The sequence below is a fragment of the Pteropus vampyrus genome, unplaced genomic scaffold, assembly GCF_000151845.1.
Source record: "Pteropus vampyrus isolate Shadow unplaced genomic scaffold, Pvam_2.0 Scaffold201, whole genome shotgun sequence".
NCBI classification, from domain to species: Eukaryota; Metazoa; Chordata; class Mammalia; order Chiroptera; family Pteropodidae; genus Pteropus; species Pteropus vampyrus.
In genome coordinates, this window is record NW_011888982.1 from 2,159,860 (window position 1) to 2,173,718 (window position 13,859).

The 13,859-nt window shown below is 32.0% G+C and overlaps 1 protein-coding gene across 1 annotated transcript in view; it reads left to right on the forward strand.

The window, feature by feature from the left end:
• The window catches only part of SNTG1 (syntrophin gamma 1), a 280,357-nt gene that overhangs the window by 243,217 nt on the left and 23,281 nt on the right, over window positions 1–13,859 (forward strand). Inside the window, exon 16 of the mRNA XM_011372125.1 lies at window positions 9,528–9,638. Coding sequence (XP_011370427.1) covers window positions 9,528–9,638 — 111 coding nt within the window. The remainder of the gene's footprint in view (window positions 1–9,527; window positions 9,639–13,859) is intronic.

Genomic DNA, 13,859 nt, shown 5'->3' on the forward strand with positions numbered 1-13,859 from the left:
AATGGATGAAAAAGAAGTAAATATATATTTATATATAAAATGTGTAATATTACTAAGTTATAATAAAGAATGAAAATTTGCCATCTGCAGCAACATGGATCTACCTAGAGGGTATTGTGTTGAGCGGAGTAAGTCAGACAGAGAAGGGAAAATGTCATATGTGGAATCTAGAGAATAGGATGAGCAAACAATAGAAACAAGCTCATAGATATAAGAGTATTTTGATGGTTGTTAGATTGTGGGTTGGAGGAATGAGTGAAGGGTGGAGGGGATTAAGAGGTACAAATTGGTAGTTACAACATAGTCATGATGTAGAGTATGGATGAGAAATATAGTCAGTAGTATTATAATAACTATATATGGTTTCAGATGGATACTGGATTTATTGGAATGATTACTTCATAAGAATATAAATATCTAATCACTGCACTGTATACTTGAAACTAATATAATAGTGTACATCACCTCTAAATGAAAATTATGCATATATACATACAAATATATATAATAAAAAAGATTATTTGCAAGAAAAAATATACTTCTGGCTATTCCTTGGCAAACGTTAGTTAAATGTCAAATACCAGGCAATTGATATTATGGGGAGTATAAAATTAGAACCTGGTTTCAAAGCATCTTTGTTGTAATTTATAATGTGTTATATGTATTATGTTGTCATCCACGTAGACTGTTCTTTTAGAATTTTTGCCCTCTATGTAGTAAAATCTTACTTCTGTCTTTTATAAAATAGGTTACATACTGCTTAAATTATCTTCGTATGTAGAAAATATTTTTCTTATAGAGGGATTTTTCTGTGGGGCATGAAAAATTGAGCATGTGAACACTGAACTGAAATGGAAAATAATAAAGGATGCATTGGAGTGTGTTTTGCTTATTTTTGTTCAACAAAAATGTTTTCACTATCATTTGTGTAACCTCATTTTTCATTTATACATAATTACTCAATTTTATTTTTGAATAGTCTGCATCTAAGGATCACTTCATACTCTACAAAGGTTAATTTGTTCATTAACCTGTGTCTGTTGGTTACAGCTAGCTTTGCATCCCAGCTCTCTGATGGATTATAACAAGTTTTGAAAATTTTTGTTATAAATGGCAAAAATAAAGTGTAAGGACAGGTTTCTTTTTCTCCTTCCCAGTGAAGTTTTTTGCATCACTTGTATTTCCAAATTTTAAGCCAAATCTAAAAATGAATCTTAAAAAATGAATAGCTCATAGGAATATTTTTTTTCTTATCTAGAGAGAAAGAGAAATAAAAGCATAAAATAATAACAGAATTATAAATAAAGGAAACTATGACTCAGAACATACTATGCTTGAAAAAAATTAGTAAATTAATTTTCTGGGTTTCGTGTCTTGTTCTAACTGGGACTCTGGGTTCTTCCTCTATTTTAAGAAAGGACTCAGGCATTTGCAATAAAATTCATCTATAAGCATGCCCAGTTTAGTTAAGAAAATAATTGTAAAAAACAAAGAAGCAGGTTGAGATAAAAAAAGAAATATGAATGGAGAATAACAGGCTTGGGTTTGATTCACACTTATTAGCTGTGGAATATTATGAACGTATATGGTGTTTTATTAATTATATCATGAGGAAAATGGCAATTCTTTCTCTAATACATAGCTCTCACAGAGATGAGAGAAAATGTAGGAAAGGGCCTCATACAGTGTTATGTTCCTTGTAATAACAAAGCAATGTCCCATGCAAGGACAACAGCAGACACACAATATTTTGCAGGCTGCAAATGAAGTATGTTTAAATTGATCTGTATATGTGTTCACCTATCAATGTGAGGAATAAATGATAGATTACATATTATGTACCTCGTTATCTTCACATAAAATATTCTGCTTGATAATAATCAATGTTCCATCTTCTATTACACATGCATTAATCACTATTGCAAGCATATTCTATAAAGATTACTCCTTGGTTTAGAAATGATGACCTTAAATTATAAACCTCAAATGGCATTGCATTCAAGGCTTTTAGCATTTATCTGTTTGCTTGCATTGTTTTAAATAAAACATATCTATTAGAAAGAGTAGCTCCGAGGCAAATCATTTTTTTTGTAGAATTGATTATTTTTCAAAATTTTTAATTGTGAGAGCACTTTGGTCGATTCACTTTTACTGTATATTTTCATATTACTTTCTTGGTCATCTTTAAAGACTGCATTACAAATACAACATTGAAAATATTGTGATTTATTGTGCTGTTCTTTCTTCATACGTATAGTTACTTCTGCTTCCAGATATTAGGCACTTAAAAATATTTACATATATCTTAAAAATGTCAGATGCATTTTATATTTATCGTTTCATAATCATTCAAAGAATATGTTGACTTAAACACTATTTCTGCTGGTCACAAACAAATAAATGTTCTAATAAATCAGTAAGGTATTTTAAATTCATTATTACTATACTTAAATTCATTAAATATTTCATTTTACAGTGCAGATTTTTATCATTTCTTGAAATGTATACCATGGAAAAAGCTACTTGGTAAAATAAAGTTAAATGAGTTTCTTTTCTAAAACTATCCTCAGATTTTATTGTGCGAATGATCTTCACCAAATGTATTTGAACATGTTTGACATCCTTTTTCTCCAGAATCAAGCAGAAATTAGCCATGGAAAAACTTGAGAAAATGAAACTCCAGTCTGCGATTATTTACATTGAAGACTTTGGGTCAAATTTCAGACTTCAAAACATTCAATTAAGTTTTCATAAATTGCCATAATTTATTTATTTTCAGTTTTGTTTGGATCTTTTTCTCCTTTTGGACTTGATTTCATTCAAGTTCAAACAAGTAAGATTATTATTGATAGTTAGAAATCTCACAGTACTTTATAAGTTCTCATTTTAGTATATGTTTTCCCCACCTTTCCCAATTGCATGCCTCCAACAATAAGACAGCTTAAGGATAAAGGGAATAAAAGGGACATTTTTCTTCTTTAGTATTTTTTCTCTCTTAATGCATTTCTTTCACAAAAGTTAAGTTCACTCTGTGTTTACTGTATATCAGCTACTCTGTTAGGATCGAGGAATGCAATGATGAGATATTTAGGGCAATTACACATTCATTTCAAGATTTCTTTATAATGGAGAGAGACAGAGCAGGGCAATCACAGATTGATTGTAGTCAAGTCTGTGAAGGAAATGAGCCAGGTACTGAGACAGAGAACTTCAGAACGGCCTTTTAATAGTTTAACAGGAAAAGGCTGTCTGAGGCATTGATATTTCTAGTAGGGCCTAAAAATTGGAGAGAATGGAACAGCTATGAAATTAGTTAGGGGAAGAAGTTTTAAGTGGAGAGAACAGAAACTGCTAAGCCAGAAGCATGAAAGAGCTTTGTTTTTGTAGAAATATAAAAGACTCGTGTGTGTGTGTGTGTGTGTGTGTGTGTGTGTGTGTGTGTCGGGGGTGGACATGAAGAGAGAATGAGAAAGCGAGATATTATGCTAATTAAAAAATGGATTCATGTTTTTACTTGTACCTTACTTACCTAAGGCCTTCATTTTATTACTTCACTTGTATTTAACATTTGCCTTGTACTTTAAATGGTCTAAGTTAACTACCTTTTTTATATTCGATATCAGGAGTAGAATGGGCACCTGGTTTTGAAGGATATCACAGATATAGTGGGGATAATCACAAACAAAAAAAGGTACCAAGTGAAATATATTGTGCATTTATAATTATTGATCATCAAGTAAATAAAGATGTCAGGTCTCTGGAAAAGAGATGAGAGTAGGACATTCTCCTCTAATCTGAGTTCCCTGTAATTCTAGTTGAATATCAGGCCCCTCTGTAGTCAATAAATGGAGTAATAATGCAATTTACTATCCACAATATGATAATAAATAATTATTTATTAGATAATAAATTGTTTTTGTGATATTGGTGGACCTGTAAAATAGTTCTGTTCAAACGTTATATTTAAAAGGCTATTATCCCTAAAATATGAACATACATTTAAGCATAGCAAAGAAAAACTAAGACATTTATATTAATTATCTAAGCTTTAATAAGCAGGGTAATTATTTTGGGTACAATATTTAGTAGAGTATTAGAACCTGTTAAGATGCAATTATGAATGGAGTATTCACAAAAACCAATCCAAGTATACTTTAGCTACATACATTTCTTAATTTAGAAAAATATTGATTTTTACCACAACACCATGCTCTATATATGTGATGTATAGTATATATCCATATAACCATGGCAATTACAAATAACTTATCTAATGCTGAAGTTTTAACTGAAGTTATGATAGTATTCATAACAGTAGAGATATTTTGATTTTGATTTAATAAAATTTCTAAAATTTTATTTTGATTTTACAAATTAAATGAAAGAAGTTATTAGAGTTAACAAATTTTCTAATTGAAATAGCAATAGACAAATTGCATCATTTAATTATGAAGTTTTTCTTCTAATGGAGGCAAACTAATATCAAAAGCTTCACTATGATACCTGAACAAGAAAAACTTTAAGTTCAGAATAACCAGGTTTGTTTTAAAAGGAGAATCATTTGATCTAAATAAAAATGTATGCTTAAAGAATAATTTGTAAATATATTTATGTATCTAAAATATTACAACAACTCTTTGGGCACATTTAAAAACATAACTACTAATATTTCATATACCTTCTAATTTGCACCATTTTACTTTTATGTGATTAGTGATATTGTAGTTACCGTGGTAAATGGGTAAACATAAAAATAGATTTTGTTCAATTATACACCCATTATCAACTTTTTAAAATATTAGAATCTTCAGTTAGGTTTTTATTATTTACTTACTTTCATTTTTAACTTGTTGAAAGAATGCAATGCAAAATTTAAAATATACCAAACTATAAAATAGTTTTTATCTTAATCATATAATAATCAAGACCTCTATCATAAAAGTATTCAGATTGCCACTTATAAACCCTACAGAACTTCCGCTTGTCCTTTGTTTCCTGTGCATCTTTGTTATACATACCACCTATAATTTCCCCTTTCTCCCACTGACACTTTGACAGGCTTCCTAACAGCTTCATTCTACTCAGATGCTGGGGACAGGTTTCAACAAGCAAGTTGGTACACAAACTGGTTCAAGGACACAGAAATATTAAATACTTCTCACTTCACCACAAGAGACCTGAAGAAACAAGCTGTCTTTAGCACCTTTTGTCCAAATGCACTTAATTTTATCAGCAAGGACTCTACATGTTCCATTTGTGCCGACCAGGAGAATATTCTGGTATGAAGTAAATGCTGGCCACCCTATACAAAGCTTGATGCATGAAGATGCTTATTTACAAAGCTGCACCTTGTCCACTCACACTCTAACATGATGAATCTGTCCATCTGTAAATGAAGCTTAGCCTTTTTTGTCCTACCTTAGGTACCCAGAACAGACTGCCCTCTATGTGGACATATTTGTGAGTTGATTTATACTAGAATATACTAGGCTCAAGTCAATGAAGAATCTTTCCCAAAGTCATGTGGCTTCTGAATAGGATATAAAGTATGGCTTATATTTTAATACTTATAGCTCTATGATCAGCATTTGTTTTTATTTCAGTATATTTAAAAAAAATGAATTAGCTTTCCTGAAATATATGCATTATAATTTACTGTTAATGGAATTTAGGCCAGCTTATGATCAAGAAGACACCAAAAATAAGTGATTAGGAACAAGGGGTTTCTGGTCTTTAAAATCCTCCTAATCTCATTCCATGTATGTAATTAGAAACTATACTATTGTATATGAACTACACCAGAATAAAAAAAATTGAAAACAAAAAAGTTACATATTTTTTTCTAAGCTTTAGTGTAGCATCATACAAACTCATTTTTCCAACAAAAATGCTCAACTTTACTAGCTATTAGAGAAATGTAAATCAAACCACAATGAAATACTATCTCACAACTGTTAGAATGGCTATAATCAACAACACAATTAATAATAAGTGTTGGAGAGGTTGTGAGGGTAAAAGAACCCCCATACATTGCTGGTAGAAATGTAAATTGGTATAACCACTATGAAAAACAGTATGGAGTTTTCTCAAACACTAAGAACAGAATTACCTCATGACCTAGCAATCCTTCTTCTGGATATCTATCTAAAACATTTGAAAACATTTATCCATAAAGATATATTCACTCTGATGTTCATAGCAGCATTATTCATGGTGGCCAAGACATGGAAACAACCAAAGTGTCTTTTGATAGTAGATTGGATAGAGAAGATGTGATACATTTATACAATGGAATATTACTCAGCCATAAGACAAAGCACTGCCATTTGCATGGATGGATCTTGAGATTATCATGGTAAACAAAATAAGTGAGACAGAAAAAGTTGAGAACCATATGATTTCATTGACATGTGGGATATAAAACTGAAAGCAACATATAAACGTGACAAACAGAGACTCATGGACTTGGACTGTGGATTAGTGGTTACTAGAGGGAATGTGAGGAAAGGGAAGATGGATAAGAATAGAGAGGGTTGGGGGAAGAAAAAAGTGGCATTGAAAATAGAGACTTTGTTCATCCTTCTTGTGACCAAATCAAAGTTGTGATGGAAACATGGAGCAAGAACAAGCAGAGTCTCCTGGGATCTAGGTGAACAGAAGCACTATAACTAGGGAGAAAAATGAGAAATAACCCTGCAACAATTGGAGGTAAGAGGGGGCGATGATGTGAGGCTACCCAGTCCCAACTGGCTGAGTGAGACAGGCTGCGGCAGCAGCAGCCGGCAACTGCAGACACATCTTAAAGGAGCTAAGTCTGCAACCGGAGTTTTGCGGTGATGGACTTGCTCACTCTGAGCACCAGTGCCTGGTCAGCTGCACGGGGAGCAACCGGGACTTACAGAGGAACTCCGAGTTGTTGGAGCGAGGACCGGAGGCAAGGTTCTCTATGGGCTGAAATGCTGGTGGTATTCACTGCTCCTCTGTTGAAGCCTCCCTCCTCCCAGAATGCTGACACAACACTGCCATATCTAAGACATCATCAAACTGGATAACAGAGGTAGCTCTGCCCAGAGGATTCCCTGAAACTGTGCATCCCCCAACTTGCAGCCCTGCCCAAGCCACATCCAATTGTATCCTTGGGAGTCTGGTGCTCCTTGATGAGCCAACTCCACAACTCACACTGGTGGCAGCTGGCCTCAATTTCTAGTGTGGTCTTTTGAGGCAACTATAAGCACAGCATCTAGTGATTGCTTGCTGAATCTTGACATGTGGCCCCAGAGTAGCAAAGACTGAGACTAAACTTGGCCTGCATCTGGACCCTTCTCAGGACAATGCTACTGGACACCTACTACACAAAGCCATGCAAATAAGACTGGAGACTTATGAGCTTGGCTTAGTACTAGAAGCAGACACAAAAAGGCAGCCAACGTGAGAAGACAAAGAAGCAGAAACCATATGAGAGAACAGAACAGAAAGCCAGAAATAATGGAGTCAAGCAATATAACAGATGCAGAGTTCAAAACACTGCTAATGAAAATACTCAATGAACTTAGGGGAAGTGTAGATAAATTCAGTGAGAACTTTAACAAAGAGATTAAAAAAACACACAAAAATGGAAATGGAAATTATAAAAGGAAACCAATCTGAATTAAAGAACACATTGCCTGAGATGAAGAGTATATTAGAGGGAATCAACAGAGTGGATAAAGAAGAGGATTGAATCACCGATATAGAGGATGGGAAAGCCAAGGACACTCAATCAGAACAGCAAGAAAAAAGAACCAAGACAATAATAATAATTTAGGGAGACTATAGGACAAAACTAAATATAAAATTATCTGTGTCATAGGGGTATGAAGGAGAAGAAGAAGCTGAAGAGTTATTTGAAGAAATCATGATAGAAAACTTCCATAACCTGGTGAAGGAAATAGACATACAACCCAATGAAGCTCAAAGAGTCCCAGAAATGATGAACCCAAAGAGGCTCACACCAAGACACATTATAATGCCAAAAGGTAAATACAAAGAGAGAATCTTAAAAGCAGCAACAGAAAAGCAATTCGTTACCTACAAAAGAACACCCATAAGACTGACAGCTGATTCCTCAAAAGAAACTATGCAGGTCAGAAAGGCTTGGCACAAAATATTTAATGTGATGAAAAATTAGCATCTACAAACAAGGATACTTTATCCAGGAAAAGTATCATTTAGAGTTGAAGGACAGATAAAGAGCTTCTCAGACAAAAATAAGCTAAAAAGAATTTATCAATGCCAAGCAAGTGTTACAGAAAATGTTGGAGGGACTTTGTTAAGAAGAAAAAAAAATGTATTAAAAACAATAATAAAGAATAGTAATAACTACATTCCTATCAACAGGTAGCTCAAATGGAAATGAATTAAGTGCTGCAACCAAAATATGTGGTGGCTGAATGGAAAAGAAAACAAGCCCCCTACATATGCTGCCTATAAGTGACTAACATCAGATTAAAAGACACACACAGACTAAAAGGAAGGGATGAGAAATGATATTGCAGGATTGACCTAAAGGGTATTGTGTTGAATGGAGTAAGTCAAATAAAGACAGATATCACATGATTTCACGTACATGTGGAATCTAAAGAACAAAATAAACAACAACAGCAAGAATGGAAATAAACTCATAGATACAGAGAATATTTTAAGGGCTATAAGATGGGAGTGAGATTGAGGGGATGGTGAAAAAGGGCAAAGGGATTAAGAAGTACAAATGGACAGTTACAAAACAGACATGGAGATATGAATTGTAGCATAAGAAAGCAATGTTGTAATAAATATGTAAAATATAAAAATATGAATATGTAATATGCAATAAATATGTAATATGCAATAAATATATAATAAATAAATATTTGAGGAGTACTAGGTTTAGTGGGGGTGAACCTTTTGTGAATTATATAGATCTCTAATCACTATGCTGTACAACCGAAACTATTATTGAATGCCAAAAGTAATTGAAAAAAAAAATAAAGTTGGTCAAATATATGGCAACAAAAGGAAATTTAACACATACTGCAGTATACATATGAAGTTCGATAGCATTGTACACTTAAAACTTACATAATTTTATTATCCAATTTCACCCTGATAAATTTAATTTGAAAAATTAAAAAAATAAATTAAATTATCTTATTACTTCTCGTGATGGAAAACAAGAAACAAATAATAGGTGTTTTTTGCTTATTCACTTTCTAGACATATGCTTTAAGTTAGGTTGCTTTATTTCATGATAAAATAAAACAAAATGTTCCAATTTATTTGTATATATACTTTTGAAATAATTATTTCATGGGTACAAAACTTATCTAGAAATTAAATATATATTGAATACTAAATTTTAGCCTTTGATAAATTTATTTTAATTTATTTTTAATATTGGGATATGGTACTAATTTAATATAATTAACTTTTCTCACAAGCTAGAACTATATCTTGGTTTTAAAGCAAATGTTAATTGTACTGACTTGCACATGTTTCTTTTTTTCCTTTAGTCTGTACTTTGGAGGTACAAATTTTCTCAGCTTAAAGGTTCTTCAGATGATGGCAAGAGCAAAATCAAATTTTTGTTTCAGAATCCAGATACTAAACAGATTGAAGCAAAGGTAAACCCAAGTTCATCACATAAACCACCTCTAACTACATTAATACTGTTAAGAAGCAAAGGGGAGAAAATTTAGCAGAACTAAAATAGAAAAAGAACACCTTCTTTTTCTGTTTATTTGGAATGTCCCTCATGGGCAGAAGAATAAATTTACTTAAAGATTTTAATGGCTAATTTTCACTGAAATGTATAACAAAATAAATTACAGCTAATTGCATTTCTTAGTTTTAATTCCTTATGAACTGCATCTATATCATGTTAAAATGACATTCTGGGAACTAAAAAAGTCACTGTGTTGGTGATTTCACATTCTAAATAATAATTTTAATACTTATAAAATCTGACTCAATCTCATTATTTATGTCATTTTTGGATATGAATAGAAATCCCTAAAGAAAATTATTTTTAAATAATTCATGTTTTTCTCATGTTATTATGTATTAAATAGATGGTTTTTCTTTGCTTGATGGAAATGTTCAGTATTCTGAAATATATTAACTATGCTTTTTTAACTCATCAGAAAGATTTACTACTTTTATTTTTATGAATATGTATATTTTTCAATATTCAAAGTCTGAATTATTTCCACTACTCTACTATGGAATTCACAATAACAATATTTGGGTTAGAATTAATTATGAACCTAGTATTCCAGTCTGGAAGCAAAGGAAAAATAACAAATACCAAAGTGAAAAAATAATTATATGGAAATGAAAACCGAGATTTAATTTTCAACTATGGATTACAATTACCACAACCTGTTACATTCCAGTACCTATTAAATTTAGAACGTAATAGCATTAGCTTGATAGTCAAAGCCTTCCAAGGAATGTTGCTATCTGATATTCTAGTGCTCTCATTCATCTTTTAACAAGATATTTCCTTTTTGCCTTATATATCTGTTCATGATATTCTCTTAACTTTTTTCATTAGCCTTCTGTCTGAATCTCTCTGAGAATAACCCATTTGTGTCTTATGGTTGCCTCTGGACTAATCTTTCTACCCCTTCCTAGTCTGTAGATTGTTTGAAGAGAAAACTCTGGCCGTAGGTCCTTTTGCTGGTTCCTTTCTTACTGCATATCTGTAAAGCTTCATTGTTAACACATGGTCTTGCCTTGCATTTGTCTCCCATTAGTTTAGACATATATCTTGGTAACTTCATCTACTCCTTTTACTAAACTTGCCTCATAATTCTCAAATCTATGTTACATCATTGCCTCTTCCCTAAATATAGACCCATCTCTGGAACTGCCTTCTGTTCATCTCTTGCTATAGCTTTTTCTCTTTTCCCCTCTGATTACCACTGATTGATTATTTACTTTGTGCCAGCCATTGTTCATTAAACTGATTCTTAGAGTTACTATAAAGAAATGCATTACTACTGTCTAAAATTTGTAATTCTTACCTTTTGATAGATTTCTCAATCTTTCATATCCCAGTATTGGTGTATGATGTTAATATTGTCAGTTCTATATTCTGGCTAATGTGGAACCTCAACTACTAGTTGCTGACAGCAGCATAACATTTGATAAGTTACTCCTCTTCTAATGTTCTTCAATGTGCTAGCAAATCCTTAGTTGACAACAGAAGCAAAAAAGATAAATGCAATGAAATGACTACTAAGTATAGTATTTAGACTTCAGTTTGGTGTAGTAGGATAAGTCCATTATATGCAGCTAATTACCTTTACTAGTTATTAGTTACCCATCAGCTTCTAAATATTAGTTATTCTTATTGTAGTGTTTTTAAGGAATATTTTTATAGATTTATTCATTAAGAGCTAGTTTCAGAAGATAATCTTTGAATACGTTTCCTGAACTTATAGACAACAATTTTTGAATAGTAGAGCAGTCTGAAAAATGAGAGTATTGAAGTTCTTTAAAGTCCCTATCTCCTTCTGTAAAATGAGGGATAATAATACTTCATGGGTAACATTGAATATACCACAATAAATATGGACACTATTTAGCATCAAATAGCACTAACCAATCAGAATGGTAGCTGGTTCTATAGAATTGTTTAGCCATACTAGTATGTATCACCTTTGCTGACATCACAGAAATTGTATAAGAATTAAAACAAGTATAATTGCTATTTTACAACTGTTATAACTGCAACTGTGAGAAATAATAAAAAATATCATCATAGGAGGAAAGCAAAGAGAATGCCAGCCAGCATGTATCACATTACTGGACTTATATAACCCCATGTATCATAAGGATGGCTTATGGTTGAAGTTGATGTCATTAGAAGGTTCAACATTTTCTTTATTAGAACATTACTATTTTTAAATGAGGGGGTAGGCAAGAGTGGAAAGAAAATTAGAATTAGATTGCCTCAAGTTAAAATATCTTCTTTACCATTTTCTAGCTATATTACCTGGAGCGTTTACCACCAAATTACAATAGCTACCTTGCAGGGAAAGTATAAAAAAATAAATACCCCCACTGCCTGGAATATATAAAACACTCAATAAATTACTAATGACAGATTTCATTTTTAAAGGAATTAGCATAATGACTAAGGGAGTGTTAAAAAATAGCCTCTATTATTATTAGAAGTTAGTAAAGATGACTTTTTAACTTGAATAATCTTGCTGTCCTTCCCACATTTAAGAAATTCAGATTTATAATCATAGCCCAAGTTTGTGTCATTTAGCAAATGCCTTCGGTATTTTCTGAGTCCTGTTAATTTCTATTAGTTTTTAAAATTTCAGTGAGGGAAGTTTGCTTCAAATCTCTGTCTCCAACACAGGGATAGGACCTTCTCCTATATATTATATAACTCCTCTAAATTTCTATATACCATAACCCTGGTGTCTTTCCTTCCTGGTAATTATTCACTAGTATGCTTTCTCCACTAGATCAAGAACTTTTAAACTCAAAGCATATGCTTTACAACATAGTATTGCTAAGGCCTAGCCTGATGATTGCCTGGGAATGGGCAAGTAATAACTATCTCTATTTTAGTTAATATTTTCTTGCATTATTATTTAGTCACTCCATCCATTTTTTTTTTCAGTTAGGCAAACAAATTAACTAGGTAGTCATAATCTAATGGACTATGAAAATCTATATTATGAAGCATACTAGATGATCAGTAGAAATATTTGGCATTTATTACGTGTAACTACATGCTAAATTGTTTATTCAAATTAACTATTGTTTCATTTTGTTGTTTACCTTGGTTTTATTTATACTTTCTTTTATTTTCTCTTCCCTATAACTTTAAAAAAATTTTAAAGATTTTTATTAAAATATAGCTAACATACAATGTTATTTTAGCATCTATGAGTTTGTTTCTGTACATCAGTTATTCAACATTTACATACTTAAAGAAGTGATCACCATGATAAGTTCAGTAACCACCTGACACTGTATTCTATCACAATATTAGTGACTATATTCGCTATACTGTACATTACATCTCCATGAATTATTTGTTTTATACCTGGAAATTTGAACCTCTTACTCCCCTTCATCTTTTCCCCTCTTTTTAAAATTTTACAACTGCAGTTGACATTCAATATTATTTTATGTAAGTTTCAAGTGTACAGCTTAGTTGTTAGACATTTATATAATTTCTGAAGTAATCCTCCTGACTAGTTTAGGACCTACCTAGCACTATATATAGTTATTACCTTATTATTGACTATATTTCTTATCCTTTACATCCCCATCACTATTTAGTAACTACTAATTTGTACCTTCTAATCCTTTCACCTTCTTCACTCTTATCACCAACCCCGCTTCCATCTGGCAACCAACAGCTTGTTCTCTGCATCTATGAGTCTGTTTCTGTTTTGTTTCTTCATTTATTTTGTTCTTTAGATTCCACATATAAGTGAGATCATATGGAATTTGTCTTCCTCTGTCTGACTTACTTCACTTAGTATAATACCTGCCAGGTCCATCCCTGTTGTTACAAATGGTAAGCTTTCATTATTTTTAATGGCTGAGTAATATTCCATTTTATATGTGTACCACTTTATTATTACCTAGTTGTCTATTAATGATCAAATAGATTGCTTCCATATCTTGGATAATGCAAATAATTCTGCAATGAACACAGGGATATGCATATCTTTTCCAATTAGTGTCTTTAATTTTTTCGAATAAAAACCTAGAAGTGGAATTGCTAGAAGGTCAAAAGGTAGTTCTATTTTTAAATTTTTGAGGAAACTTCATTCTATTTTTTATAGTGGCTGCATTAGTTTGCAATC